General features: G+C 60.7%; 3 protein-coding genes across 5 annotated transcripts in view; 2 read left to right on the top strand and 1 right to left on the bottom strand.

Annotated features, from left to right (window-relative positions):
- Positions 1-381: 381 nt before the first annotated feature.
- Positions 382-11756, top strand: MFGE8 (milk fat globule EGF and factor V/VIII domain containing). Of its 2 annotated transcripts, none has more exons than XM_075506220.1 (10): positions 382-546; positions 4346-4471; positions 4750-4875; positions 5407-5520; positions 5939-6120; positions 6536-6691; positions 7394-7538; positions 8407-8609; positions 9984-10139; positions 10301-11756. In XM_075506220.1, the coding sequence occupies exons 1-10, from the start codon at positions 474-476 to the stop codon at positions 10442-10444; spliced, it is 1425 nt and encodes a 474-aa protein (XP_075362335.1). In that variant the 5' UTR covers positions 382-473; the 3' UTR covers positions 10445-11756. The 2 variants fall into 2 exon arrangements, with proteins under 2 accessions (XP_075362335.1, XP_075362336.1); XM_075506221.1 differs by having other exon boundaries at positions 8425-8609.
- Positions 11757-15574: 3818 nt separating this feature from the next.
- On the top strand, positions 15575-20042 carry HAPLN3 (hyaluronan and proteoglycan link protein 3). The gene is made up of 5 exons (XM_075506222.1): positions 15575-15648; positions 17232-17391; positions 17683-18054; positions 19190-19492; positions 19668-20042. The coding sequence occupies exons 2-5, from the start codon at positions 17265-17267 to the stop codon at positions 19946-19948; spliced, it is 1083 nt and encodes a 360-aa protein (XP_075362337.1). The 5' UTR covers positions 15575-15648; positions 17232-17264; the 3' UTR covers positions 19949-20042.
- A 1782-nt stretch (positions 20043-21824) lies between these two features.
- Positions 21825-27315, bottom strand: part of ACAN (aggrecan) — a 28460-nt gene continuing 22969 nt past the window's right edge. For both annotated transcript variants that reach the window (XM_075504208.1, XM_075504207.1), the window contains 5 exons: positions 25371-25529; positions 24799-24881; positions 24327-24471; positions 23387-23569; positions 21825-21913 (listed from right to left, as the gene is read on the bottom strand). In XM_075504208.1, coding sequence (XP_075360323.1) covers positions 21825-21913; positions 23387-23569; positions 24327-24471; positions 24799-24881; positions 25371-25529 — 659 coding nt within the window. The remainder of the gene's footprint in view (positions 21914-23386; positions 23570-24326; positions 24472-24798; positions 24882-25370; positions 25530-27315) is intronic.

Here is a 27315-nt window from a genome sequence, read left to right on the forward strand (position 1 = left end):
AGGGGCCGTGGCCACTGCCAGGCTCAGGAAGCCCCAGCAGCCACCCAGGAGCCAAGGTCTGGCGTGGGGTGAGCCGGCGGACCCCGCGCACCCGGAGCATCATCTCTCTCGCTTCCAGGACGCTAATTAAGCATCTTCGGCTACAGGCCAGTCTCCCAACCCTGTCTCTTGCCCTCCTGCCACCTGCCCGCACCCGGCACCCGAGGGTGGCTGGGTGACCCTCCTTGCTGCCTGCACCCCCCGCTGCTGCCGGCACCCCCCGCCCCTCCTCCCCAGGCGGGGGCTCTGGGGGGGCGACCCGCGGTCACCCGCTGCCCGGCGCGGCGGGGCCGGTCCCCGCCCCGGGGGCGGGCGGCGGAGCACGTGGGGCCGCGCCGGGCCGGGCTGAGTCACTCCCCGCCCCGAGCCCCGCGGCGGAGCGGAGCGGAGCGGTGCGGGTCGGTGCGGGTCCGCGGCACGGCTCGGGACGCAGCATGAAGGTGGCGAGGCTGTGGCGGGCGCTGCTCTGCCTGGGGCTGGGGCTCTCGCTGCTGCTGGTCGTGGCCGGTGAGTGCCGGGGAGCCGGGGATCAGGGGAGCCGGGGAGCCCGGGGTGCCGGGGATCAGGGGTGCCAGGGAGCCCGGGGAGCCGGGGATCAGGGGAGCCAGGGAGCCCGGGCTGCCGGGGATCAGGGGTGCCTGGGAGCCCGGGGTGCCGGGGAGCCAGGGATCAGGGGAGCCAGGGAGCCCGGGGTGCCGGGGAACCGGCGATCAGGGGAGCCAGGGAACCCGGGGTGCTGGGGAGCCGGGGATCAGGGGAGCCAGGGAGCCCGGGGTGCCGGGGAGCCAGGGATCAGGGGAGGCAGGAATCCCGGGGTGCCGGGGAACAAGGGTGCCTGGGAGCCCGGGGTGCCGGGGGGCCAGGGATCAGGGGAGGCAGGAATCCCGGGGTGCCGGGGATCAAGGGTGCCTGGGAGCCCGGGGTGCCGGGGGGCCGGGGATCAGGGGAACCGGGGAGCTGGGGTGCTGGGGATCAGGGGAACCAGGGACGCCAGAGTGCTGGGGATCAAGGGTGCCAGGGAGCCCGGGGTGCTGGGGATCTGGGGTGCCAGGGAGCCCGGGGTGATGGGGAGCCGGGATGCAGGGGATCCGGGGTGCAGGGGATCCGGGGTGCAGGATTGTCCGGTGTGCAGGGGATCCAGGGTGCAGGGGAGCCCAGGGTGCAGGTGATCTGGGGTGCAGAGCGAGAGGTGGGGTGCAGGGTGAGAGGGTCCGGGCTGCCATGTGCGAGGTGCAGGGATGGCGAGTGAGAGGGTGCACAGCCCCCAGGGCTGCCGCTGCAGGAGCAGAGGAGTTCAGGTCCGCAGCCCCGTCCTTGCTCCCGAGCCGGAATAGCTCCGTCGGGCTATCCCATGCTTTCAGGCTTAGATAACCGTGCCCGCGATGTAAACAGCTTCCCTGGGACCGCCTGGCACAGTGCGCCTGGCTGGCCTGGCCAGGGGAACCCTGGAGAGAAGCAGCTCCATCGTCACCCTGTGGGTCATGCCTGGGGTGGGTGACTCCAAAAGGGGTGGGCAAGACCAGGGTAAAGGGGAGCAAAGCCCAAGCGCAGGCTCTGGGCCAGGGGCAAAGGGTAGCAGGAGCGTGTGCTGTGAGGAAGGCCCTGTTTGTGCTTGCTCTCCCTGGGGAAAGGTGCCCGTTTTGCCCTCCCGAGACAGGCTTGACCTGGCCTCCCCCAGCCCCGCTGGGATGAGCCGTCCCAGTTTTCGAAGGATGTTATTTTTGCCTTCCAGCCAGCCTGTGGGTTCATATAAGCAAACATTTCCAAAAGCGGTGGCTGATCTTTGTTGCCTTGGTTCCTGACTGTCCAGCCTGTGACAGCTCTGTCCCTGACTGGAGAAAAATGTGTGTGGGGAGGATGGAGATGCTGAACTGCTCTGAAACCAGGCCTGAAACAGCCGAGAAATAGGAGCATCCAAAACTACTTGCCACAGTGGAAAATGTGACCCGTGTGCCTTGCTGCTAGGCAGGGGGCTGGCTAGCGAGACCCATCACGTAAGGAATTATTCCTGGGAGGGGATAAAAAGGAGTCCAGTTACTTGGGATAATTGAAGTATAAAACTGGGACCCCTCCTGTCCCGACCCTGGGAGGAGCCCTTGCTCCTTTGCCACTGTGTCCCACCCCAGACACTCCTGCGTTGGAGGCAGCATGGATGCCGGGGAGCACACGTTCGTTGGCGCTCCGTGCCTGCAGAAGCAGCTGGCTCCTGCTGCTGAACAGAAGCAGCTCTGTCCGCAGGGCCTTGGCCGGCTGCCGGGAGAGATCCTTGGGATGGGGCGGCTGGATGCACCCGAGACCTGTGGAGGGGCGTGGGGCAAAGGCATCCCCACGTATCAGCACGAGCTCTCTCCTCCCATGCTGTAGCTCATGGCAGCGCATTGATGGAGCATGAGGTCATGCAGAACAGGCTGGGCAGCGCAGGCAGCGACTTGAACTGGTGCCCAAGTTTTTCTGCCTCCTGAGGCTGGGCTAAGGGAGCTACAGCATCTTTTCGGAAACCTTCACGTAACGCTGGCCTGTCTGCCATCAGTGTGTACCCTACAGATGTGGAGTGTCAGGAAGAGTAGGAATAACTCAAAGGAGCCCTGCTATTAAAAGACTAATGAGTAGGAGCTCTCTGAGTAGTAGCTTAGGCTAATGAGAGCCGTGCTGTTTGGTGTGGATCCAGGCAGCGAGCCCACAGCTCCTTAACTTCCACCTTCTCCAGGGCATGCAGGTAGTGGGGGGTTATTCCCGGGTCTCCACCTGAGTTCAGCCCTTGCTCTGACTCTGCAGCATGGCAGAGGAGAGCCTGGCATCACGGGATGTGCTGTCCCAGCCTTGGCGAGGAGTTATTGAGGCTTTCAGCCAGATCTGTGGGAGTCTGGTCTAGATTTATGGAGAGTGTTGCTGTCTTGCAGCTCTTGGGGCAGAATATTGAGGGTAGGAGGAATTTCAGGCCGGCTCTTGCAGTCTGATTCAGCACTGCAGTGGGGAGCAGAAGGGTGATGGGTGCGGTGGGTTGATCTCGGCTGGCTGCCAGGTGCCCAGCCAGCCGCTCCCTCACTCCCCCACCTCAGCAGGACAGGGAGGAGAAAAGATGAAAAAGTTCCAACGTGGGTCCTTCCCATGGACTGCAGTTCTTAATGAACTGCTCCAGCGTGGCTCCTTTCCATGGGGTACAGTCCGTCAGGAACAGACTGCTGGAGGCGTGGAGTCCTCCATGGGCTGCGGGGGGACAACCTGCTTCACCATGGTCTTCTCCATGGGCTGCAGGGGGACAACCTGCTTCACTGTGGTATTCACCGTGGGCTGCAGAGGAATCCCTGCTCTGGCACCTGGAGCACCTCCTCCCCCTCTTTATTCTCTGCCCGGGGTGTCTGCAGGGCTGTTTCTCTCTTATTTTTCTCACTCCTCTCCCACAGCTGCTGTGCAACGTTTTTTACCTTATCTTACGTATATTATCACAGAGGCAACACCAGTGTCAGTGACGGGCTCAGCTTTGGGCAGCAGTGGGTCTGTTTTGGAGTTAGCTGGGACTGGCTGTCTCCAACATGGGGGCAGCTCCTGGTGTCTTCTCGCAGAAGCCACCCTTGCAGCCCCCTGCCACCACCACCTCGCCACGTAAACGCAATAACATGGGAGATGCTGGAGATGGATGAACAGGCAGGGAAGATGGTGCAGCCCTACCAGTTCCCCAGGGGGACCTGCCTGTAGGCTGGGGCTGCCTGGTGGGACTTGCTTGGAGAGCGCTCGGAGTGAACCGAGTTCCGGCAGGCATCGTGCAGGGATGGACCCTGTGCTCCCTCCTTGCGTGTCTCCAGCATCTGGGGGCCGAGGCATGTGGGCTTCCCCTACAATGATATTTTTTTTTTGGTCTTACGAGTACTAACTTTCATTAGCAAAACCCAGCCATGGGACCAGCCCCATTCCCTTGAATAATCCTGTCCTGCTCATGCCTGAGCCTGGCCACCCCCACTTCCCAGCTGAGCAGCAGAAACACTTGGTGCACCAAAGACCTGGTTTTCCCCTGGCTTCAGTTTGACGTGCAGGCTCTGTTAAACCCCTTTTTTAATGTGCCAGGGCAGGGCAGGTCCTGGCCGCTCTCTCATGCTCCTGGTCTCAACCATCACTCTTGAACGCCGGCAGTCCCGTGCAGGATCCGGCAGCCGGTCCGGCCGGCCCCTGCGGGGTGCTCCCCTCCCCGTGGCACCCGCAGGGGAGCAGTTCCTGCTGTCGAGCCAGGATGCCTCCGTGTGCCTCTGCGGGGCTGTGGCAGATGCCCGCCATAGGGATGGCTTGCAGTGGCATGTGGCTTTGCTTCCAGGTGACTTCTGCGACGTAAACCACTGTCAGAATGGGGGCACCTGCCTGACCGGGATTAATGAGACCCCCTTCTTCTGCATCTGCCCTGAGGGCTATGTTGGGATTGACTGCAATGAGACGGAGAAAGGTGAGGTGCTGACCCCATCACGGGGGCCCTGTGAAGTCCAGGAACCTTGCAGCGTGGCAGCGTGCCCTCGTCGTGGCCCTGCACTGCTGGCCCTGGGGTCCAGCCCTGAGGTCCAGCCCTGCTAATGGGCACATAGAGCGGAGATCCAAGCAGGGATGCAGTGACCTCCATCACTTGGGGGGAATGCCATGTCTTTGGGGAGCAACAGCCCACTGGATGCTCTTATTCTCCACCTGTGCCCATATTAAAGCCATTTTCCCCCTTTTCCCCTTCCCCAGGCCCCTGCCACCCCAATCCTTGCCACAACAACGGCAAGTGCCAGCTGGTCCCAAACCGGGGAGACGTCTTCACCGACTACATCTGCAAGTGCCCCGCAGGGTACGATGGGGTGCACTGCCAGAACAGTGAGTATGGTGGTGGTGGGACGACACCGGGGAGGGCTGCTCTGCCGCTAAGGGCTTGGGGACCCCCCGGGCAGCACCAGGGGGACAACCGGGGGGTGTTTGCAGCTGTGGCTGTGTTGGGCGCTAGGCTCCGTCGGGGACCGTGGGCTGGTTTGGACCTTGCAGGGTGGAGGGAAGGACCACGGCGCGGGGACACGGCTGTGTCTGAGCCTCGCTCTGCGTCTCTGGAGGGACATGGTGCCTCGAGTAATGGGACAAAGGGTGCCTCGAGGCTCAGCCTGCTCGATGCAGGCTCCCAGCCTTGCTGTGGCTGTGTGTCCTGATGCGTGCGCGTGGCTGCGGTCAGCGGGGATACAGCTTAGGCAGCTCCTTGGGTTAGATCTTCAACCCGTGCCACCGTACCAGCAAGGACCCTGCCATGGTCCTTGCTCAGGGGATGCCTCCCCCTCTTCCTGCTGCACTGATTGAGGGGTCTCCTCCCCGGGAGTGGCTCTAGGGTCACCTCCTGAGCCCCCCCACTCTGTCTCCTAGACAAGAATGAATGCTACTCCCAGCCTTGCAAGAACGGAGGCACCTGCCTGGACCTGGACGGCGACTACACCTGCAAATGTCCTTCTCCGTTCTTGGGGAAGACCTGCCACGTCCGTAAGTCCCTGGCACCAGCTGTACAGAATTTCCTTTCCCTCCCTGTTCCCCAGTGCTCTGTCCCCCATTGCTAGTGTGCCCAGGAAAGATCTCACCAGCTGGTTTGGGGGATCTGAAGGGCAGCCATGGGTGCCTGTGTGCTAGCTGCCCTTGATGCCAGCAGGCCTGGTCCTGATGGAGGGAGCATCCCCAGGAAGGTGCTGTCTCCTTTCCCCCACCAGACCTCCATGCTGTGAGAGGGACTGATGGATGGTGCAGTTTTGGCTGAAGGCTGAGGAGGGGGGACACCTTGGGGACTGCCATGTCCTAGGGCTGGCCTCCATCTCCTGCCCTATCCCCAGACAAGAGGCAAATGATCCCCTGGTTTTGCTCCCTGGTCACCATCTCTCTTTGATGCTGATGTCCCCACTGCCACCAGGCTGTGCTGTTCTCCTGGGCATGGAAGGAGGAGCCATCTCTGATGCCCAGCTCTCAGCATCCTCTGTCCACTACGGCTTCCTCGGCCTCCAGCGCTGGGGGCCAGAGCTCGCCCGCCTCAACAACCATGGCATCGTCAATGCCTGGACCTCCAGCAACTACGACAAGAACCCCTGGATCCAGGTACCCGTGCCAGGACTGGGAGCATGGGTGTAGCGGGCAGTCCCAATAGCCACGGCTGGTCTTGCAAGGCTGCTCTCATGGGATTTCTCTGCTCTTGGTGGCAAATGTGGGGCTAAATTGCTGCAGCAAGGTGCCACCCAGGGGCATCTTGTGACATGCCTGGAGAAGGCAGGGTCCCTGAGGGAAAGATGGGGACCTGGAGTGGTGATCCCCTCTTCTCTGCCCACCCTGGGAGGCAAGGCTGGAGAGATGGAGGGCTTTCGCTGCGGAGGAAGTCGCAGCGCCCCGGGCAGCCCCTCTCCTGGTCCTGATGCTGAGCATGAGCCCACCCTCCCATCCAGGCTTGGCGGTGCTGGTAGGCACGGGGGCTGTGCCCCCCACCTGTGCTGCATCCTCCTCATGCTCTTCTCCCCAGGCCAACCTGCTGCGGAAGATGCGGCTGAGCGGGATCATCACGCAAGGCGCTCGCCGCGTGGGCCAGCCAGAGTACGTCCGCGCCTACAAAGTCGCCTACAGCCTGGACGGGCGGGAGTTCACCTTCTGCAAGGACGAGAAGCAGGACACAGACAAGGTGGGCTGCGATGTTCTGCATGGGGGCCATGCCGGCTCCCCCCACCCAGCGGTGCTGCGGGCACTGAGGTGGCTGTGAGCTGTGTCCCACACTGTCCCCATGTTTGGGAAAGTGCTTTTGACCTGGGTCAAAGCCACATTGGGAACCACCCTAGCAGCAAGACAGCACAGATGGTTCCAGCACCGGGCAGTGCTCTGGCTCTGTTTAATTGACCATAATAAGCATAACCAAAGCAGCAGCGCTGGCTTATTTAGGTCATTCAGATAACATCTTTATCGCTGACACACTGTGGGAACTGGGCATGGTCTGGAAGTGCTAGCAAACAGCTTATGCAGCTCAGTGCTGTGTCTGCACCGAGCATGAGCCGACAGCGTATCTCACTCTTGAAGCAGGAATAGTCACTGAATGCAGCACTCTCCACTCTCAGTTTTTCATGGCAAGTGTCTCGTGCTTGTTTTTTGAGCATCCAGAGAATGGCTGGGAAGATCTGCCTTGCTTTAAAAAAAAGAAAAGTTTCTCTTGTTTCTACAGCGGTGGAAAAAATGCATGAAAGCACGACCTGACTGTATTTATTGTGTTGAAAAGAAAGAAGCAAGCCACCTCTCTGCTTGTCACAATCTGGGGACCCTTGCCATAGCGAGAGGGATTTTATGCATGAGGCTGCGGGAGGGCTGGGGCACTCAGCCCTGCTCGCCGTTGCAGGTTTTCCAGGGGAATGTGGACTACGGCACCATGCAGACCAACATGTTCAACCCTCCCATCACTGCCCAGTTCATCCGCATCTACCCCGTGATGTGCCGCCGTGCCTGCACGCTGCGCTTTGAACTCATCGGCTGTGAGATGAATGGTAAATGTCGGTGACTCTCCCCTCCCCAGGGACCGCAGGGCAGGGGGTGACACGGGGCAGTGCATCACCCCTTCTACCAGTTCTGATCCCCTGGGACGGGGAATTTGCGAGCGCTTGTTTTTCTCACGCTGGCTACATGATGCCTGGAAATACCCACAGGTGCTTTTGGGGAACACAAGCTGTTAATTCCACCAGCTCAGCTGAGCTCGAGCTGCATTCTCACGCTGCTAACGCCCTTCCTAAGCCGGGGTTTTTTATTGTGCCCCCTCCCTGTCTGAGCTGTGAACCAGCTGCTTTTCCTGCCAGAGAGCTTGAAAAGCACCAGAGGATCAAAGTCCTCTGGGAAACGTGGGGGGTGATTAGCCTGAGCCTTTTCCCTGTGCCTCCTGCATTCCTGCCCTGCGGCACATCCCCGGCAGCCGAGCAGGACCCGTGTGCCGGGGTGGGAGTGGGGTGCCGTGGGGGTTTGGGTCGTGTCCTGCTGCTGCGTGGGTGCGATGCCAGCCGTGCTTTTGGCTAGGGATGTCTTTGCATTGCTCTCTTCACCCGTGAAAGCATCCTCCTTTGCCTCCTGCCCAAGCCGGCTGTATTCCGGAGCCGGGCTGTGCCGCGGGGACGTCCATGCGTCCCTGCAGCAGGAGGCACTGTGAGCCAGGGAATAGCTGGGACCTAAAAATCCCGGGAAAAGGCGAGCCGGCTGCGACCCTGCGCCTCTGCTGAGCCTTTCCCTGCCTGGCCCTGCCTGCCGCTCCGGGCAGTGGAAACGTGGGAGCGTGGGGATGGAGCCTGCCAGGGCTGCGGGGTTTTGCTTGCGGCGGTGCTGTGGACTCTTTCCTTTTCACCGCCTGTATAAACCGTTGTGTTACAGTGTATTTCAACACGGCAGGTTGCTCGGAGCCTCTGGGCATGAAATCTCGCCTCATCTCCGACCAGCAGATCACAGCCTCCAGTGTCTTCAAGACCTGGGGCATCGACGCCTTTACCTGGCACCCCCATTACGCTCGCCTGGACAAGACGGGCAAAACCAACGCCTGGACAGCACTCCACAACGGCCAGTCCGAGTGGCTGCAGGTGGGTCTCGGTGCCCTCCCTCAGTAACCTCATTTCTCCTCCCCAGCTCCTCCAGCTGTGCCCAGGGCCACCTCCTGTGCCTGGGGCCACCTCCTGCACCCGGGCGGCTGGAAGCAGGACGGGCACAGCAGGAGAGGCCAGGCAGGATTGTGCCAGGATTGTGCAGCCGGAGCCTTGCCGCTGGGGCACGCAGCTCGGCGGTGCTCTCCCCGAGCTGGGATCGCAGGGACAGGCCAGGATGGGGCCGCAGCCACCGGTTTTAACAGTGATGCTGGAGCGCGGGGTCAGAAACATCAGCGCCTGTAGGGACAGGGACAGAGCGATGCTGTCTCCGCAGAGCTTCTTGTGGGGTGCACTGAGCCTGCAGCACCCCAGCTCTGCATCAACCCCTTGGGAACCGCCATCCTGGCCTGAGGTGACTGTCCCATGACCCTCCGGCTGCCCGGAACACCACGTTTGTTTTGCAGAAAAAAATCAGGTTTGCTTTTCTCTTCCCAGTCTGGAATGGGAACAAATAGTTTTGAAATTTCCTTCTCAGTTTCCTTTCCTCCCCTGTTTTTATACTTTTCACATGATTTAATGACATAATGGGACAAAGCAGTTTAGATATTTGTTCCACTTTTTATTTGGGAAATGATTAAAAGCAGCTGCTCCGTGGCCCTAAATAAAACAATTTATCAAGACGTCTGCTGATGGGGTTGGGATGACACGCCGAGTGGGGCTGTCACACCGCAGGCTGCCTGTTTGTGTACGTGTATATAGATTTACATGTATACTCATATGTATACACATATACGTGTATATGTATAGCTAGTACTGCCCTTGATAAGCATAAAATAGGAACTAAATTAAGGAGGCTTTCAGCTCATTTGCTGGGTTACCCTGCAGTGTGCCAGTAGCTGTAGCGCAGTGTGGCAGAGTAAAGAGAATAGAAACCATCTCACTTACAACCCAAATGTCAGACTGCGCTGAACTGCATATTTTCTCAGCCAGAATCACTTTCCAGTGGAAATGCATTTCCTCCGGGAATCCCTTTTTTTTTTTTTTAATTGAGATTTTTTTGCTGTCATTCCCACATTGACCTTTTCAGCAAAAAATGTCGAGGTGGCAGCAGTGGGGAAGGGAGCTGAGACAGTGGGGTTTGCATCCCGCTTTGGGTTGCTTTGAGGGATGCTGTGAGTGTTAAAGGGTCAAATATTTCACAGTAGTGTTTTATTAGTTGCTCTGGCATTGGGGCAGGGGTCGAGCAGTGTTTTCTCCATTCTTGACCCCCGAGGGCCAGCATGTCCCGACCGCCTCTGGGACACGCAGGATGCTCTGGGGTGGGAGCACCACTCCTGCAAGGAGCCTTGACAAGCCTTGTCTCCATGCCAGATCGACCTCCGGGACCAGAAGAAGGTGACGGGCATCATCACGCAAGGAGCCCGTGACTTCGGGCACATCCAGTACGTGGCAGCCTACAAGGTGGCCTACAGCGACAACGGCACGTCCTGGACCCTCTACCGGGATGGCCAGACAAACAGCACCAAGGTGTGTGGGGCAGGGCAAGGTGGGCAGGGACTTCCTGGGGCTCAGGGATGCCACTGTGGGGAGGGATGGGATGGGATGGGATGGGATGGGATGGGATGGGATGGGATGGGATGGTGGCGGGGAGGTCCCGGCGGTGCTGACGCCCACCTTTTCCCCCTTAGATCTTCCACGGTAACAGCGACAACTACTCACACAAGAAGAACGTGTTCGACGTGCCCTTCTATGCCCGCTTCGTCCGCATCCTGCCCGTGGCCTGGCACAACCGCATCACCCTGCGCGTGGAGCTGCTGGGCTGCGATGAGTAGGCGCCCGGGGAGGAAGGACGGGGCTGCTCTTCCCCGCCGCCCGGCCCACGCCCTGCCCACCCCTGCCCGCTCCTGCTCTGACCTTACACCTTCCTCTCCATGTCCCCAAACTCGGGAGGCGGCCGGGAGGGCTCCCCTGCCCCGCGTTGGCGCTGGGGCCACAGCACTGCACTTTACGGGGCCCTTGCAGGTGGGATGCGGGGATGGCTCCTGCCCTTTCACCCCACTAGCCAGGGGTGAGACCCCCTCCTGCAACTGGGGCTTGGCTGGGGGACCCTCTCCTGCAACTGGGGCTTCCTTGGAGGACCCTGTCCTGCAAATGGGGCTTTGCTGGGGGACCCCGTCCTGCAACCAGGGCTTGGCCGCATCCTCCCAGCTAAGCCTGGAGACAAATTTTCTCCCCCTTTTTGCTTCTGCTTCCAGCAGAGAGGCTGCAGCCAGCGGCAGCCCCCTGCCTGCACTGGGGCTCGGGGCTCAGGGCTCAGCAGTTCTGGGGGGCTTCGGGCAGGCACCCCGGGTTCGCAGCCTCCGATGTCCCTCCTGTTCCCTGCATGGCTGCAAGCAGGGGCTCCGAAAAACCTACTTGGCTGTTGTCCCTGCCCATTTTGCCAGGCCCTGGGTCTCCTTGCCTGTGGTGTCAATGACACATAGTGCGAGGGGAGTGATGAGACGGCTCCTATCAAGAGGCACCGGGTCCCCATTGCCGGTGGCTCTACCTGCTGGGCACTCCCGGCAGGCGCCGCGGCTGGTGTTTTGGCAGGCGTTGCCCATTCCCCTTCCTGGGGTGCCAGCTCCAGCGTCCTCCAAGTCTCAGCACTGCTGCCATCCCCACCTTACTGCAGTTTGGGGTGCCTGGAGGTCCCTTGTCCCCAGAGCCAAGCGGTGACCAGGGGGGCTGCAATCTGGTAGTGGGGGAGAGATGGTTTGTAGCCGCAAGGGTGTGGAGAAAAGATGGGAAAGGTGGTGGTTAAACCACCCAAATGTAGTAGGCAGAGAGCTGTGCCATGACCCTTTTTGTAACCTGATTTTTTTCCCTTTCCGTGGGGTGGAGGGGAGCCTCTTGCAATGCTCGAGCCCTCGGGATTAGCAGTAGGAGACGAGCGAGACCCGGCACCAGCAAGCGGGAGTGCAGGCAGGGTGTCTGGGCAGCAGCGCTGGCGGCGATGCGTTCCCCGCCTGCTGGATGTGAAGCGGCCGTGGGGCCGGGCTGGCGGTGGGTTCGCTTTGGCAAGCACCGAGGGAGCCCGGGTGGGATGGCGGCGGCGGCCCCGCTCCGGGGTGTCTCTGACAGTATTAAAACCAGCTGAAACTTCGTGGCTGTTGGCTTGCCTGCTCTGTGCCTCCCCGAGAGCCACCTCCCGAAGCACGGCAGGTCCAGTGATCCCCTAGGATCCCCTCTGAGCCCCCAGGTTCTCCATCCCAGGGGGCTGCAGGCTACCGTCCTGACTTTGCACCTCTCCTGCTTTCACAGACCGTCCTAGCTTCCTTCTCTGCCCGAAAAACAGGGTACCAGGGCTTTGTGCATCTTCCGCACTACCTCCGCCCCATCGCAGCTGCCGGAGCCTGTGCTTGCAGCTGGCCAAGTGCAGCAGGATGGGACTTGGGCAGGGGAAGCTGCTATCAGCACCCCACGCCCTGCATCTCCTCCTTTGGCTTTGGTCGTGGAGCAAATCCCCCAGCTTGGAGCAAAACTGGCTCTTACGCCCCAGCGTGCTCCCAGGGCTGGAGGGAGCTGTGGGTTTTGCCAGGGCTGCCTGCGGGGATGCTCCCAGCAGAGTCCCCCTGGGCAGGGCAGGGGGACGGATGCTGCTGGAGCAGGATCCCCCTGCATCGAGGATGGGGTCCCTGGTAGGGAAGGAGCACCGGGGTGAACAGGACAGAGGAGCTTTGCTCCTCTCCAGAGTCTTCTGCCACACTGGGCAGGAACCCCTGAGGTTGACACGAATGGCCCAGGGCCACCTGCATCCCACCACAGCTCTGTGTCCCCGCAGCCCCAGACAACCTCCGTGCACCTTCCCGCTGCCGGCAGTACCCTGCTCGGCCATGCATCCCCTCCCTGGGCCCTGCCCGCAGGAGGTGGGCTCCTGCCTGGCCCCGTGGGTGCCGGCCCCGTGGGTGCCAGCCCCGGGCACCAGAGGGGCTGGGGAGCTGCTTGCAGAGACCGGGCTGAATTCATTGTGGCTGTGGCTGCTTGGTGACAAATAGCAGCCACAGCTAGAGCTGGGGACGGGGAGGGGACAGTCAGCCCGGTTCACCTCCAGACATGCCACCCTTATCGCCGGGAAGCTGGGGCAGAGATAAGAGCAGCTTGCTCCGAGTCCAGCCAAGACAGCCCCGAGCTGGGGGCATGGCAGAGGCTCCATGGGGAGGGCGATGGGAGCAGATGCTGCGCGTCAGAGCAGGGGACGCATCTTCAGCGCCCGGCCACCACTTCCCCCTGCCCGTTGCCACCCCCCAGGTGAGCCCCTCTGACGGATGCTGAGCCCCTTCCCAGCTCTGCGATGTTTCCTTCCTCCTCCGGAGCCCCAGGACGGGGGGGTTGGCGAGGGCCAGGGCACCCTCCACGCCACGCGCAGCCTCTCACGGCTTGTCCCCGTCCCTCGGATGCTCTTCCCGGACGCGGCTGGGTTGCTGGGGCAGCAGGAAGGCTGGGAGGGCCGGCACGCTGCGGCCGCGGCACCCCGCTGGCTGCTGACTTGGCTGCTGGTGCTGCCAGCTGCCCGTGAGCTGGTTCCTCAGGAAGCAGCCGTCGGGGAGAGCATCCTCTCACCTCCACCCGGAAAGCCCAGCACAGATCACAGCCTCCTCCATCCCACCAGGAATGTGGGTTTTCCTGCCCAGTTTGAGCCTTGGGCAACAGGTTCCTGCTGGAATCGTCCTGTGCAAGCGGCATTTCAGGGAGAAATCTCTCCAGTGGGGCCACGGCGGAGCTGTCAGCTGCCGGCTTTGAGGCGGGGAAGATAGGAATGACATTTTTATGGCTCCTGTTCAACCAAAAGCTCAGCCAGCCCTAAACACGTGCCCTAAACACGTGCTCTCGGGTCAGAGCTACCCTGACCCTGTGCAGCCTCGCTCACCCTGAAACCCGCAGTCCCACCCAGGGTTCCCCTCGGGGAGCAGAAAACAAATCTGGGATTATCCCTGAAGCTCCAAAAATAGAGTGAGAGGCAGGAGGGAGCGAAGGGGATTCCTCCTTCCTTGGGGGGCTGCTGGTGGCTGGATCCTTCCCCATGCCGCCTGCTCCCCAGGAGGAGGTGGAGGGCATTGGCGGCCACATCCAGACAAGAACCGTGGCCGAATGTGAGCCATGGCTGCTGCTGAAGAGAGATGTACAGAAGCATTCCTCTCCCCTTCCCTGCCGCTGCTCCCCTCCTTGGGCCGGGCAGGGGATGGCTCCTGGCAGGCGCCGTGGTGCAGGCAGCGCAGGCAGCACAGGGCACCGTGTGGCTTGTTCCTCGGCTCTGAAACAATGGGGTGGCCACGCCAAGGAGCAGTATGCCCTGACGGGGCTGTCCGTCTGTCTGCACAGCTGGGGGAGTGGAGGGAACCATCCGGCTCACCAGGACACAGACAACTTGGGCAAGCAACTGCAGGGGGGCACCAGTGGCTGGCATGCAGCTGGGATGCAGCTGGGATGCAGCCGGGACGCCATCCCACCACCTCCTCTGGCCATGGGGCAGGGCTGGGGACCCTTGGCCGGGATGCAGGCAGCGCAGCGGCCCCGTGCCACCGTGCTAGGAGATGTCATTGCCCCTCCATTGTGGGCTGCGGAGCAGCCTGCTCTGGGCCCGTAAGCAGGCAGCATGCCCAGTCGTCACGTTCCTGTGTCCCTGGGCAGCCTGACCCCGCCGTGTCCCTCCTCGAGGAGGGCTGGCAGGCCCCGACGGGTGGGTGTGCAGCGAAAAGGAGAGCAAGGAATAGCAGTGCCTCCAGACAGCGGGTCCCGCAGCCATCCCCAGTCAGGGCTTCCCATGGGGGACGGGGGCCGCTGGGCCGGCGCTGGCGGCAGATAACGCTGTTTCCGTGCCGGCTGCTCCCTATCAGCGTGGCAGTGGCAGGCAGACAAGATCGCACCCCGAGCGGGCTGTGCCGGGGGGCTGTTGGGAAGGGGTCCCAGTCCCCTTCACCCCACAGCCAGCTGCGGGGCAGTTTATTTTTGCTCGAGTTGTTTTCTTTCCGGCTTGACGCCGTCCCGCACGGCGGCAAGAGCTGGACCGGGGCCCCTGCGCCTCATTTCCTTGCCGTAAAACAACAAAGCGGGGGTGAAGCGGCGCGCCGAGCCGGGGCAGCGGGTCGCCGGGTCGGGGCACACGCCACTCCGTGGTTCCTCCATGTGCTTGGCCCCACCGGCCACTCCTGGACCGGCATCCCTCGTCTGTGCTGCCGCCGTGCTGCCCTTCCTGAGGGCCGGATCTGGGGCTCTTGGAGCCAGGGCTGCATGTCCGTGTGCTGGCGGGAGCTGGCGCCGAGGGCATCACCCAAGTCTAGGGATGATGCCCCCTCAGATGGGTGCAACTGTCTTTTTGTGCAAAGCTTTTACCCTGGTTTCCGTGCCTCTGCTTTGCCCCCACGTCCCCAAGCAGACCCCAAAGAGGCTGAACCCCGTGGCTCAGCTGCCTCCCCTGGACCCCAGGTGCTGCCCGCACATCCTGGGTACGGACCACCACCCGCCACAGCTCACCCATCGAGCCGCTCGTGTCTGCAGTGCTCCTGCCACGTGCGTGCTCAACACCACCATTGCCTGGGCACCGCGGCCAGTCCCCCTGGCGGGACGTGGGACAAGGGATGGCTCTTCTCCCCTGGCACCGTGGCTTCACTGGGGCTTTGCGCAGGGCATCACGGTTTACCACCAGCCCCAACGGGGCACCTCGCTCCCCGCTGCTCTCCCCTCCAAGCCGGGGGCAATGCTGGCAGCTGGCACATCACAGATGAGGCGTGTGGGCAGCGTGCAGGCAGCGTACAGGCAGCATGCAGGCAGCATGCAGGCGCCCGGCGAGGCCGTCGCTCAGGCACGGCGGGCAGGCGGGGGACCGGGGGCACCCACCCCAGCTCCGGGCTGAGAGCAGGGGGTTGGGAAAGGCGTGTGTTTCCCTTTAAGAGGCAGGCCCTGGAGCTGCTTCCTCTCAGCCCTGCAAGAGCCCTAAACACAGTGCATCTGCCTGCAGCCTGCCTGCACGCCTGCCTGCAGCCTGCCTGCAACCAACGTGAGTAGAGCGTGGCCCCGGAGCCGGGGCTGGGGAGGGCTGGCACCCCGGGGTGGTAGGCACCCCGCTTGCCGCGGAGGGCAGCGAGGGATGGCATCGCCATGGAGGGTGCCGGCCGTCACGGTGGAAGGTGCCGGGCATCGCTGCGGTGGGTGCTGCAGCACGATGCTCGCTGGCACCGGCGGTTGAGGACGCCGGGCCCCCCGGCATGTCACCGCAACGCTGGGCTCTGAGGGGTGGCTAGGCACCGGGGGCACAGGGGGGCCAGGGCTGCTGCCCCCCAAACCGAGGTGCGAAGCTGCCGGTGCCTCGAGCCCTGCTGCGCGCGGGCAGCACGTGGCAGCGTGCCTGCGGGTCCGGTGCCTGCAGCACGGCGCATCGCTGCCGCCGGGCTCCGGGGCTGCGCTGGCTGTCGAGCGGGTGCACCCCGCACCCTCCGGCACCGGCTCTGCAGGCCTCGGTGGGTGGCAAGTGTGGGCTGCGCCCCACGGGGAGGCGAGCGGTGGCACTGACTGCAGAGGGGAGCCCGGGAGCAAGCAGCCCGTGGTGAGAGCAGCCGGTTGCATGCCCTGGTACCCGGAGACCACCACCGTATCCCGCATCGGACCCTGCTGGGGATGAGTACCCGCTCTCCCACAGCTCCCTGGCCTGGGGCACCTTTGCAGGCACTCGTAAACCTTGTCTAAGCAGGGGGCACAGATGTCAGATCCCTCCCAGTCTTGGAGGGGGGCTGCTGGAGGCTTGCTGAGTGCCGGGCCCCCTCTGCCGGCTCCGGGAGAGCTCACAAGCCGGCAAATACTGCTGCGAGCTGCCCTGGGGGAGCCCCATGCAGGGCACCCTTGGGTGCCCGGGGCACCCAGAGCTCAGGGTAGCGTGGGTCTCCGGTGCCCTGGGGCAGCCAGGCTCCCCCCCACCCGGGGGACGTGGTTTGGGAGCGATATGTGTTGCATGGGGTCAGCGCCAGCCACGTCTGTGGCGCAAAACGGCAGCCCTGGGTTGGAGCCGGGGGTCCTTGGCCAGCTGGGTGCTGCCGGGCTTTGTCCGGTGCTGGGGCAGCAGAAGCAGCCCCAAGCTCTCTCCTCCTCTCCTCGGCTGGGTTGCACGCTCGACTGCCTCTGTAAGCTGCCTCTGTAAACCGAGCTTGTGGCTTACAGAGGCGCTTGGCCACTTCTCTCCCTCTGCACCTCCTACATGATGTTTTCCCAGTGCTCCCTGTTCAAAGGACACCCTGGGATCCCGTTTCCCCCGGCTGTCCCATCCCCAGCTTGGTCTCAGCTCCCCACTCCGGGCCGGCTGCTCTGCAAGCCCCAATGGGCGGCAGCGGCAATGCAGTGGTGCATGGTGTGACCCAGGCGGGAGGATGAGGATGGAGGGGACTGGGAGCCCCGGTTGTGGGGCACGTCTGGGGGCACAGCTCAGGTTGCCTGCACCCTCCCCTGCGAGCAGGCTAGCCACTCTGCCGGCTATTCTCACCCCTCTCCTTGCACCCCTGCGATGGGGTTTGCCTGCTGCCGTGTGCCAGGCGGCACTGGGGCCCTCCTGGTTATTTTGGGGTGTTACCACAGCCCTTTCCCCCTCGGCAGTTCAGGCTCAGGGTTCGGCCTCGCTCCCCAGCCATGCTGCTGCTCCCACTGCTCCTGGAGGCCACCCTGCTGCGGCTGGCCAGTGGCTCCCACCACCCCTTCTACAACGGCTTCTACTACAACCACATCATGAACGACAAGGGCAACGGGCAGGAGAAAGGTATATCGGGGATTGGCAGGGCTGGTGGAAAGCGGGGCTGGCAGGTCAGTGCAAGGGGTTGAAGTCCCCCCTGCATCTGGGATGGGGCTGGGACCCATCCCCTGGGGGGGATGCGGGGCCCAGAGGAGCAGGTGGGGGTGCTCCAGGGGTGCTTGGGCGATGCTCATGGGATGCTCAGGCAGAAGAGGAGGTGGCTGGAGGGAGGGAGCGGAGTGGCTGCAGGGGGGTTTGGGGACACTGCCCAGCCCTGGACCCTGACCCACACTTCACGCCTTCCCTCCCTGTCCCCAGTGGTTTACTTCAACGGGGCCAAGCTGGTGGTGGAGACCCCCAAAGACCCCGTCTACAGCTCCAGTGGCGCCAATGTCACCCTGCCCTGCCACTACCATTACGAGCCCGACCTGGAGGCCAAGCGCAAGATCCGCATCAAGTGGTCCAAGCTGCGGGATGACTACACAAAGGAGCAGGACGTGCTGGTGGCCATCGGCAAGACCTACGTGGCCTTTGGGGACTTCCGGGGCCGTGCTCACCTCCACCAGGCTGGCCGGCGTGAGGCCTCGCTGGTTGTCAGTGACGTGCGCTTGCAGGATGATGGCAAATACCGCTGCGAGGTCATCGATGGGCTGGAGGACGAGAGCAATGTGGTGGACCTCCGGCTGCAAGGTGGGGGCATGGTGGGGACCGTGCGACTCCCTGCGCCAAGCCAGTGAGCCTGGCTTTCCTGTGGCACCCCCTCCTTGGAGGAGGTAGCAAGGCAGGGGGGTCAGGGAGCCCAGCCGTGGGCAGAAAGGGGCTAGGATGCTCAGTGTGATGGGGTGGTGGCTTAGGGCTGTCTGACTGTGGGGTGTCAGCAGTGAGTGAGCCCAGAGCAGTCTGCCCAGCCGGGATGCTGGGATGCTGCTGTGGAGTCAGAGCTGGGTGTGACCCTGTGGCCGCAGCATTTCCTGCCTTTATCCACCCATGTTCCCGCTGTGCTGCATCATGTGCAGCTGCCCCCTCGCCTCCCAGTTCTGGGTATCCCCGTGCATCTTGTGATGAACCTTGGTGACTGGTCCAACCCCTCTTGCTCACTTGTCACGAGAGACCTGACTCAGCCCTGGCTCCGCTGCCAAGCTCAGAGCTGTGGAAATGTCCCCCTTGCTGTGCCCCTATCCACCCCCTCGGCCCCTGGGCCCTGCCTCCTATGGTGGCTTGTCCCCACCGATCCCTGTGACTGCAGTCCGTGGTAGTGGTGCTCATGTTCCTGTAGTCCATCTATCCCTGTGACAGTGGTCCATCCGTCCCCATGTTGGTGGTCCATGTGTCCCTGGGATCGCGGCCCGTACGTCCCCGTAATGCTGGTCCTTGTGTCCCTGTTCCTGTAGCCTGTGCGTCCCCGTGCCGATGGTCTGTCCATCCCCGCAGGGGTGGTCCATGCCTCCCTGGGACCACTGTCTGTGTGTCCCCAGGACCGTGGTCCATATGACCCTGTGGTGGCGGTTCCTGCACCCCCATTATCATAGTCTGTGCATCCCTGTATGTGCAGGCGCTCTCCCCACGAGGGTGGTCCGTGTGTGACCAGGACTGAGCCCCTGTGTCCCTGTGCCACCAGATGTCGCTGGCAACTCGCCGCTGGCGGCTGCGTGCCCGGAGCAGCCCCATCCCCGCATGCCTGAGCCTTGGGCTGTGCCACCCTGGGGTGGTCCCTGTCTCAGAGACGGAATTTGGGATGGGCTGGGGGACCCCTGCAGCTCCTGTTGGGCCGGACGGGGTGGGTGGGCTGCCCGCGGAGCCGGCTGAGCGCCCCGTCTGCCCCCAGGCGTCGTGTTCCCCTACCAGCCTCCCCACGGGCAGTACCGGCTCAACTTCCACGAAGCCGAGCGAGTGTGCCAGGAGCAGGGTGCCGTCCTCGCTACCTTCAACCAGCTCTTCCAGGCCTGGACCGAGGGGCTGGACTGGTGCAACGCGGGCTGGCTGGCCGATGGCACCGTGCAGTACCCCATCCGCCTGCCCCGCAAGCCCTGTGGTGGGCTGCACCTCGCCCCGGGCATCCGCAGCTACGGCCCGCGCCACCGGCACCTGCACCGCTTTGATGCCTTCTGCTTCTCCTCTGCGCTCAGAGGTGGGTGTTGGGCCAGGGGCTGGGGGGTGGGATGTGGGGAGGATGCTGTGCCCGATCAGTGGCATCCCATGTCCTCCCTTCCCCTTAGGGCACAGGGCTCAGCCCGGGTGGGGATGCTCCGCATGGGGATGGCTCTGGATGATGCTCAGCACTGATGCCTCTGTCTCCCTCCTAGGAGAGGTTTTCTACCTGGACCGCCCGGCCGGGATGACGCTGGAGGAGGCCAAGCAGAGCTGCCAGGACGCGGGGGCCGAGATCGCCTCGGTGGGACAGCTCTACTCTGCCTGGAAGTTCCTGGGGCTGGACCGCTGCGATGCTGGCTGGCTGGCGGATGGCAGCGTCCGCTACCCCATCGCCAAGCCCCGGGCCAACTGTGGCCCTCTGGAGCCTGGTGTCCGCAGCTATGGCTTCCCCAGCAAGGGCAGGTTTGGGGTCTTCTGCTACAAGGAGAGATAAGGAGCTGGGAGGGCTCCTTGGCCGGAGGATGTTTCCAGCCTGATGGTGACAGGTGCCCGGTGTCGGGTGTTTCCCAGGGCTGTTTTGGGGGTGACTGGGGGGAGGTGGGGCGGGGGGAGGCTTCTTTTTGTTTTGTTTTGTTTCCTTCCTTTATATTTTCCACATCTTGCTCAGCAGCCAGCACATGCAGCTGCTCGGGGCGGCTGCCAGCTGGGGCAGTGTGGGACCGTCCCCAGCATGGGGTGTGCATGAGGACGATCCCCACGGGCTGCTGCCACCCCGCTTGGCCTCTGCCACCCCGTGGGTGGTGGCCCCTTCCCGCAGTGGCAGCATGTCACTGACAGCCGCCTGCCCTTCCACGCTGGTCCTGCCCTCGAGCTTGCGGGATAGGAGCAAGGCGAGGCTGGATTCGGCCAGAGGCAGAGAGTGGAATGTCTCCGTTGCATCCCAGTCCCTCTTCCAGCCCCGTCCCCATCCTGCTGAAGGATGCCATTGTGCCTGTCCCAGTGGGAGCACCAGTGCCTTATCTCCACGTGCTCCTCGCCCGGACTTCACTTGAACTCCAGTGCCACCTTCTTCGAGCATTTGGTTATGAAAAGATGTATTTTCCTGGACCTCTTCTAATAAATGGGTGGAGAAAGCCCTGGAGCGACGTGGCTGTGTCCCCATCTCTGTCCCAGCAATGAGTGAGGGGTCTGCCATGTGGAGAGGATTTGGGGGTTCCCAACTGGACACCTGGGGCTGTCTTGTCCTTGGCTGAGCATCGTCTCATCGCTGCTGCCTCAGCCCTTCGCCCACCCTGCTCCCTCATTAATGAGTGTTAATTAACCCCCTAGGTGTCAGGACTGGAAGCTGGAGGGTGAAGCATTTCCTGCGGGCGGTGGGTTTTAGATGGGTTTTAGGCATGTGGGTAAACCACCTCCTGGGGCAAGAGCTGAACAGGGGTGGCCAGGGTCCTTCTTTGGCTGGGGCTTGGCCCCCACACCTCTGTTGTCACCAGAGCTGCACCCTTGGGTGCTGGCTGGGGCTGAGCTGGTCCCGTGTAGCCTGGAGGACCCTGTTTGGGTTCCCCTTTCTTCCCTGCTGCCTTGCTGTGGGAGACCCCCCCCAGCCCACGCAGACACCCCTCTTCCCCCCAGAAAACAACACCAACAAAGTGCCCGTTCCGGTTTCACTCTCTTTATTATTTATCATTCTTTCAAAATAGGATATGTTCAAAAATATAAATAGGTGCAGGGAACGCTGGTGCCCCGCACGGTCCCCTGGAAAGAGCACGTTGTCCCGGGATGGGCGCTGTGCCGCAGGGGGGGCGGTGGGGAAGCAGAGAGGGGCCGCAGCCCCCAGCACCCGGGTCCCGGGACTCAGCATCCCCTCACCTCCCTCCTCCCGCAGCTCCTTCCACCGCAGCCCCCTGGCCCTCCCCACCTGCCCTGACGCGCTGCAGCAGTAGGATTCTGGAAAAAAAAAAAAATAAAACCCCAAAAGGTGCTGTTCACCCTGGAGATTAAATAACAGAAATAATTACATTGTTCGTGGATAAAATCAGGAAAAAATAATAATCTTTATTATTTAACTTAACCCCTTGCCCTCTGCAAACCCACCCCCCTCCCCGTCCCCGAAGGCACGAAGATAATTGGAACCGGACGGTTAGTAAAAATGCTGAGATCTAATTCGCTTTGCTTTGGTGCTTGGAAAAAACATTAATTTTTTTTATATATATACACAAAGGTGGGTTTGTCTTTAATATAATTTTTTTTTCCTTATATGACAAAAAAGCAACAAGAAGAAGAAGAAATTGACTCTGTTAATATAACTGTTCCGTTAAAAATCTTTTTCTCTCTCTCTCGCTTTCCCCCTCGGTCTCTCTCGCCCCGCTCTAATGGGTGGGTCTGTGCACGGCTCTGCCGCTGGGTCTCGACCGGCTCCTGGGGCTCCTCTTGTATAGCCTGCGCTGGTAGTTGGAGGCTGCGGGAGAGGGAGGAGAAGAAAAGGCACCTTGTTAGCAGGAGCCAGGACAGAGACGCTGCTTGTCCCGCGCTGGCTGCCCGGGCCCCTGGCTCCCTGGAAAAACACGGGCAGCCGCAGGCAGCGCTGCCCGGCGGGTGGCTGCGTGTGCCACAATCGGCCCTTCTCTTGCCCCCGCAGCTGGCCTGTGCTTCAACCAGGGGTGAAGGTGCCCGAGTGCCTCCCCGGAGCCTGGGCAGGAGCATCCTCTCTGCGGATGCTTGTCCCACACCTTCCCTGGGCCCGGCCAGGAGGGCAGCTCTGCTAATGGGGTGGGCATGGGGACCGCTTCCTCATCTCCCCCACTGCCCCGCCAGTCCCTCTCCGATCCTCTGGGACAGCGGAGGCAATATCCATCAGCAGTGGGATGCGCTCAGGGCACAGGAGGGGAAACGGCCCCGTCTGGCTGGCAGGGACCACGTTTCTGCCTGATCTTTGCTGCCAGTTTCCCTCGAAGCTGGCACTGTTCCGGTGCAATAATTGTAGGAGGGTTTTGATGGAAGCAGCAAGAGCTGGTTGGGAACAGCCTAGGTCTCTCGATCGCTGATGGTCTGTGCTGGGAGGAGCCTGCAACTCTCCAGGTCCTCGGCAGAGCCAAGGCAGTCAGCAGCTTGGTCCGAACCACATGGCAGCCCTCAAACACCTCCTCCATCCCTCCTCCTTCCATCTCCTCCCTGGGGCGGAGGTTTGTCCCTTAAGCCCATATCAACTTTCCCTGGCCGTGGACTGTTGCTTTAGCTGGAATTGCCCAGCTGGACCAGAACCTGGCAAGGAGGCCACTGGACAGATGTGATTTGGCTGAGGCCGATGAAATTCCTGGGAAGCTGCAGGCGAGCAGGGATGGGACAGGGGTGTAGGCAGGCCTGGGAGTGGGCTGGGACGCCAGTGGGAGAGGGCTGGCTGCCGTCAGCTGGAGAAGGGTCAGGAGCCCAGCCCTGTCTCTTGGCTTAGCTCTGCTGCAGGGCTCCTGTCTGCTCCCAGGGCAGGGGGATGCCGGGGAAGGGCTCAGGGGGACCACAGCTCCCCCCTCCTATTCTCTCTGCTGATGCAGGTGGTGCCAAAACACCCTTTCAGAAACCATTTCTTTTTCTTTCCTTTCTTTAAGTAGCCTGGGCCGTTGCTAAGCTCCTTGTTGCTCTTTCCTGGCTCTGGAGCTCCCCTGCTCCCCTCCTAGGTGGAGGAGCCTGCAGGGCAGGAATTGCCCAGGTTGCCCCTCCAGCTAGCCCCCATGGTCCACACCTGCCCAGAAGATGCCAGCTCCCATGGCCCCATCACGGGGGAGCCTTCAACAAGTCAAGGGGACCACGATGTCCCCGTCTGCCTGGCTCGGAGCTAACCTGCACCCTATGGCGATGCCCCCCTCATCCCCAGCTCCTTCTCTGAGCTGCAGGGATGCATCAGCCCTATCCTGAAGGTGAAGGGGCCGAGACGTACGGTTTATGCAAGATATCCGCGGCTCCTCCCACTGCCCGTTGGGCTGGCACCGAATCGTGGGCACGTGGCGCTGGATGTAGCCTTGGTTGCACTGGTACCGCACCATGGAGTTTATTTCGTAGCGGTCCTTCTTCCGACCGAAGGTCCTGGCGTTCTCCACCACGGGCGGGTCCCCGCAGGCCACTGCAAGAGATGGGCAGAGACATGGAGAGCTTGAGGAGTCCTGCCTGGCTGAGCGGGCAGCTCACACCTGGGCAGCTCCTGCCTCCTGGCGCAGGCTGGGCACACACAGCCTCGTCACTCCGCTTCTCCTGCCTCCTGTCCCGTGGGGTGTCTAAGTGCCGGAGAGAGGGAGTGTGCAGTGGCTGCTTGGAAGGCGGCCACTTCTGGGGTGGAAAGAGGCAGCCGTGTCCACAGCCATCCTTGCCCAGCCCTGAGATGCAGTGGGAGCGATGCCCTCCCTCATTATTCCCACCTTGGAATAACATCTCTGATCTAGAAGGTGTCTGGGTCCCATCTGGGCAGGTGCCATCCCCTGAGCTTGCCAGACTTTTTTTGCTGTGTCCACAGAGGGATCGTTCCTTTGTTGGGGGGGGACACAGAGAGAGGCAGTACAAAAAAGGGACAATTGATTAAAAAGTTCATAAAACCTTAAATCCCATTGAGATTGCCTCTGTCCACAAAATTTGGGGGCAGGAGAATATGGAAATTCTGCAATGGGCCTTAAAATTAAGCAGCAGGCTGCCTCAGGGCTCCGGTCCTGCCTCCTGGAGAGGCAGTGAGAGCCGGGCATTGCAACAGCTGCTTGTGTCTGTGGGAGAGCACAGAGCTGGCGTGTGGGAGTGATGGCTCTGCCTGGAGACACGAAACCCTGGCCCTGGCAGCTAGCAGCCACTGCCTGAGGTCCCCCATCCTTGCTGGCGCAGCGCAGGGTGCTGACCTGTTCCTTTCTTGCAGGTGAAAGGGAGGTGATAGTTGCAGGGGACGTCGTTCCATTCGCCTTGCTCGTGCCAGATCATCACAACACAGTCCTCACCCGCCGCGAAGAAGTTATCGGGTTGGTTGGGCCGCCAGTTCTCAAATTGCTGCCGAGAGAGGAAAGCCCTTCACCTAAGGCTGAGCCCACCCCTCTCCTACTCCCTCCTTCATCCCTGCTGCTGCCTCCCCCATGCATCTCCCCAGCAGAGACCACGGGTTGCCAGCACTGCTACTACAGCGGTTATTTCTATCACGATGGTGCCCAGGAGCTTACTAGAGGCTTGGAAAAACCATGAGCCCTACAAAGTCTAGAGCTGCCTCCACTCAATGCCCAACCCAAGCACTCAGCATGTAGCTCACGGGGCTCTTCCCACCCAACAGAAACCTCTTCCCCCCCACCGAAAGCCAGCGCCCGCCCCAGGCTGCAGGCTCACCAGGGAGTGCCCGTCGGACCAGCGGAAGTCGTTCTCCACAGCTCTGTCGCTGAGGCCGATCCACTGGTAGTCCTGTGCGTGGCCTGGAAGAGCCAGAGTGGGAGAGAAGATTGTGTCATGGTTCTCCTGCACCTTGTTGGAAGTGTTTCTTTGCCATCTCAGCTGTCTCTGGCCCTGGAGCCTTCAGGTCATTTGGCTCCTTCTCAGTCACTAGCCCCTGATGTCCTTTTTTTCCCTGCATCGTGCTTGTCCATCTCCCTCCCCACTCAACATGGAGCCACCCACGCTGGCATGGGTCATCATGCTTGTTGCAACAGGTGAACATCTTGTGAACAAGCCACATCAGCAATGTGGTAAGAGCAAAAATCTGTCCTAGCCAAGAAAGGGCCCTCCTCTGTCTCATGGCTGGATGGTTCTTCCTCTTCCATGGAAGGGTGAGGCCTCTTTAGGAAATATCTGAGCACTAGTGGGGGAAATTGTGGTTTTTTACATAATTTTGGATAAATCTGCCCATAGACTCAGAGTCCAATGGATGGACCCCTGCCCAGTCTCAGGCTGTCCTCAGCACTCACTGTTCACAAATTCTTGCTCCTCTGGGGTGATGATACTGCTCAGGTGGGCTTGATGTTGTCGGCATCTGGTCTCTGCATCCATCCAAGTCTCCCTCTCTTCAAAGTGCCTGTAGCAGTGGCCCTGGAACTTGGTCCAGCCTTCCTCACAGTTTTCCAGGTCTGAAACACACAAAGGAGGGATGAAAAGGAGTTGGTGCATGGGTCTGGAAGCCTTCCAACTCACCTCTTAGCAGCTCATGCTCTCGTGGCATAGGACAACACATGGTCACGTCCACTAAAAAGCAAACCCTGACACTGTTGCCTGTGGGAATCCTAGGGAAAATGATCAGAAAGCATCCAAGACACACGCAGAGAGGGGAGCCTGTGTTGAAAACCCCATGTTTGTAGTAACATGACCAGTGCTACTAGAAAACTTGAGTGAGACAAAATTATTCCTGAGCAATTCAATCCCTGTGTCATGTTTCTGGACTCTGTTTTTGAGGAACTGACCAAGCAAGAACACCTCTCTTCCCACTTATGCTGGCCTGCAGAGTTTTCTTGCATTGGAAAGAAACTCCAAAACCTGAATCCAGATGCCCAGAATCAACATGTATGTGTTGAAAAGGAAAGAGAGGAGGAGAGCCCAGGATCGGGTGGTCACATCGCTTGGTGTGGTTCTGGAGCTCTAGAGGAGAAGCAAGCCTACCAAGGTGGGAGAAAAGAGACGGAGGCAGGAACTTACCATGGTGGAAAGAGAAAATGAAATCTCAAGGGAAAAGCTTGGAAGCTGCTAGAGAAGTAAACAAATTTCTCAACTTTTCAGAATATCTTTTACCACCTGAGAAAAACTGAAGAGTTGGACCCATTAATGAAAAAAAATAAAACCACAGACAGGGGAGAGCAGAGGTGAATGGAGAAACCACCAGAAAAGACCTTCTGCAGCTCCCATGCAATGCAACACCACACATCTGCTCCATGTGACCGAAGGAAACAGAAAATGAAATGTGTTTTATCTCAGCCTTTCAGATGCCCGATCTACCATCCTTTCTCAGGCACTTGCTGCTCTTGGAGTGCTGGGCTTTAATGAGTCCTCATGCCTCTCTCCCTTTCCAGTAAGGTTTTATGTACTCAGTTTCTTTCTTCTGTTGTTAAACTTGGTAGGTCAAAGCACTTGTCACCTTCAATCACACTAATTCCTCCTAACCCACCCTTCTGGTGTTCTTCCAGCTGGAGATTGCAGATGCTTGAGATGTTGGAAGGGTTGGTAGTTAGTTGAGGCATTAAAAACATTTTCTGCCTTCTTCAACAGATCAAATGGATTATCTGGAAGTAGCTGAAGCTCTAAGGATTCTTGGTCTTTGCAGGCAGATTGCTTGCACAAGGTGAGCAGAGAACATGCTCTTTCTTTTGAGATTTAAGTCTTTTTTCCAGCAGTTTGAATGCCACCCTTTGTCATCACAGCCTGGGGATGGGACAGCACATGGCACAGAACCTCAGCAGGACATTTCCTAGGAGAAAGGCCATTCTTTCCTACATAGCTGTTACTTATGGAGAAATATGACAGCAATCATCTTGGGAAAGAATGAGGAAAAGCTTGTTCCCTGGTAGGGACACTGTTGTGGTGACAAGAAGGACGGGCTGTGTGCGCAGACGGCAGAGCTCACCTACGGTGTCCTGCTGTTCTGGGAGACCAATAGATGTTATAGAATGGAAGGTTTCCTCATGGGAATAATGAAGATTTACATTCACCACGAATTCGGGGCACTGGCTTCCTCTTGCATCTCCTAGGCTATGGCCCCCAGGCATCACAGCCCATAAATCATAGAAGAGAGGAAATTAAGTCTGGGTTGGAACAAACAAGGTTCTAAGTGGCTGCAGGGTAGAAAGTCTCTTGTTCTATTACAGGGATCTTCAACAACAGGTAGCAGGGATGGGGAAATCAGAGGCTGATTAGGTTGCATTAGGA

This window comes from Mycteria americana, chromosome 6 (assembly GCF_035582795.1).
Source record: "Mycteria americana isolate JAX WOST 10 ecotype Jacksonville Zoo and Gardens chromosome 6, USCA_MyAme_1.0, whole genome shotgun sequence".
NCBI lineage: Eukaryota > Metazoa > Chordata > Aves > Ciconiiformes > Ciconiidae > Mycteria > Mycteria americana.

What these genes read in the sequence shown, in the direction of transcription:
- HAPLN3 (XM_075506222.1), top strand. Translation starts at nt 17,265, where the DNA reads ATGCTGCTGCTCCCACTGCTCCTGGAGGCCACCCTGCTGCGGCTGGCC. An exon ending in GGGCAACGGGCAGGAGAAAG is followed by an intron (nt 17,392 to 17,682) that starts GTATATCGGGGA and finishes CCCTGTCCCCAG; the next exon opens with TGGTTTACTTCAACGGGGCC. An exon ending in GGTGGACCTCCGGCTGCAAG is followed by an intron (nt 18,055 to 19,189) that starts GTGGGGGCATGG and finishes GTCTGCCCCCAG; the next exon opens with GCGTCGTGTTCCCCTACCAG.
- MFGE8 (XM_075506220.1), top strand. Translation starts at nt 474, where the DNA reads ATGAAGGTGGCGAGGCTGTGGCGGGCGCTGCTCTGCCTGGGGCTGGGG. An exon ending in GGGGAAGACCTGCCACGTCC is followed by an intron (nt 5,521 to 5,938) that starts GTAAGTCCCTGG and finishes CACTGCCACCAG; the next exon opens with GCTGTGCTGTTCTCCTGGGC. An exon ending in GCCAGTCCGAGTGGCTGCAG is followed by an intron (nt 8,610 to 9,983) that starts GTGGGTCTCGGT and finishes TCTCCATGCCAG; the next exon opens with ATCGACCTCCGGGACCAGAA.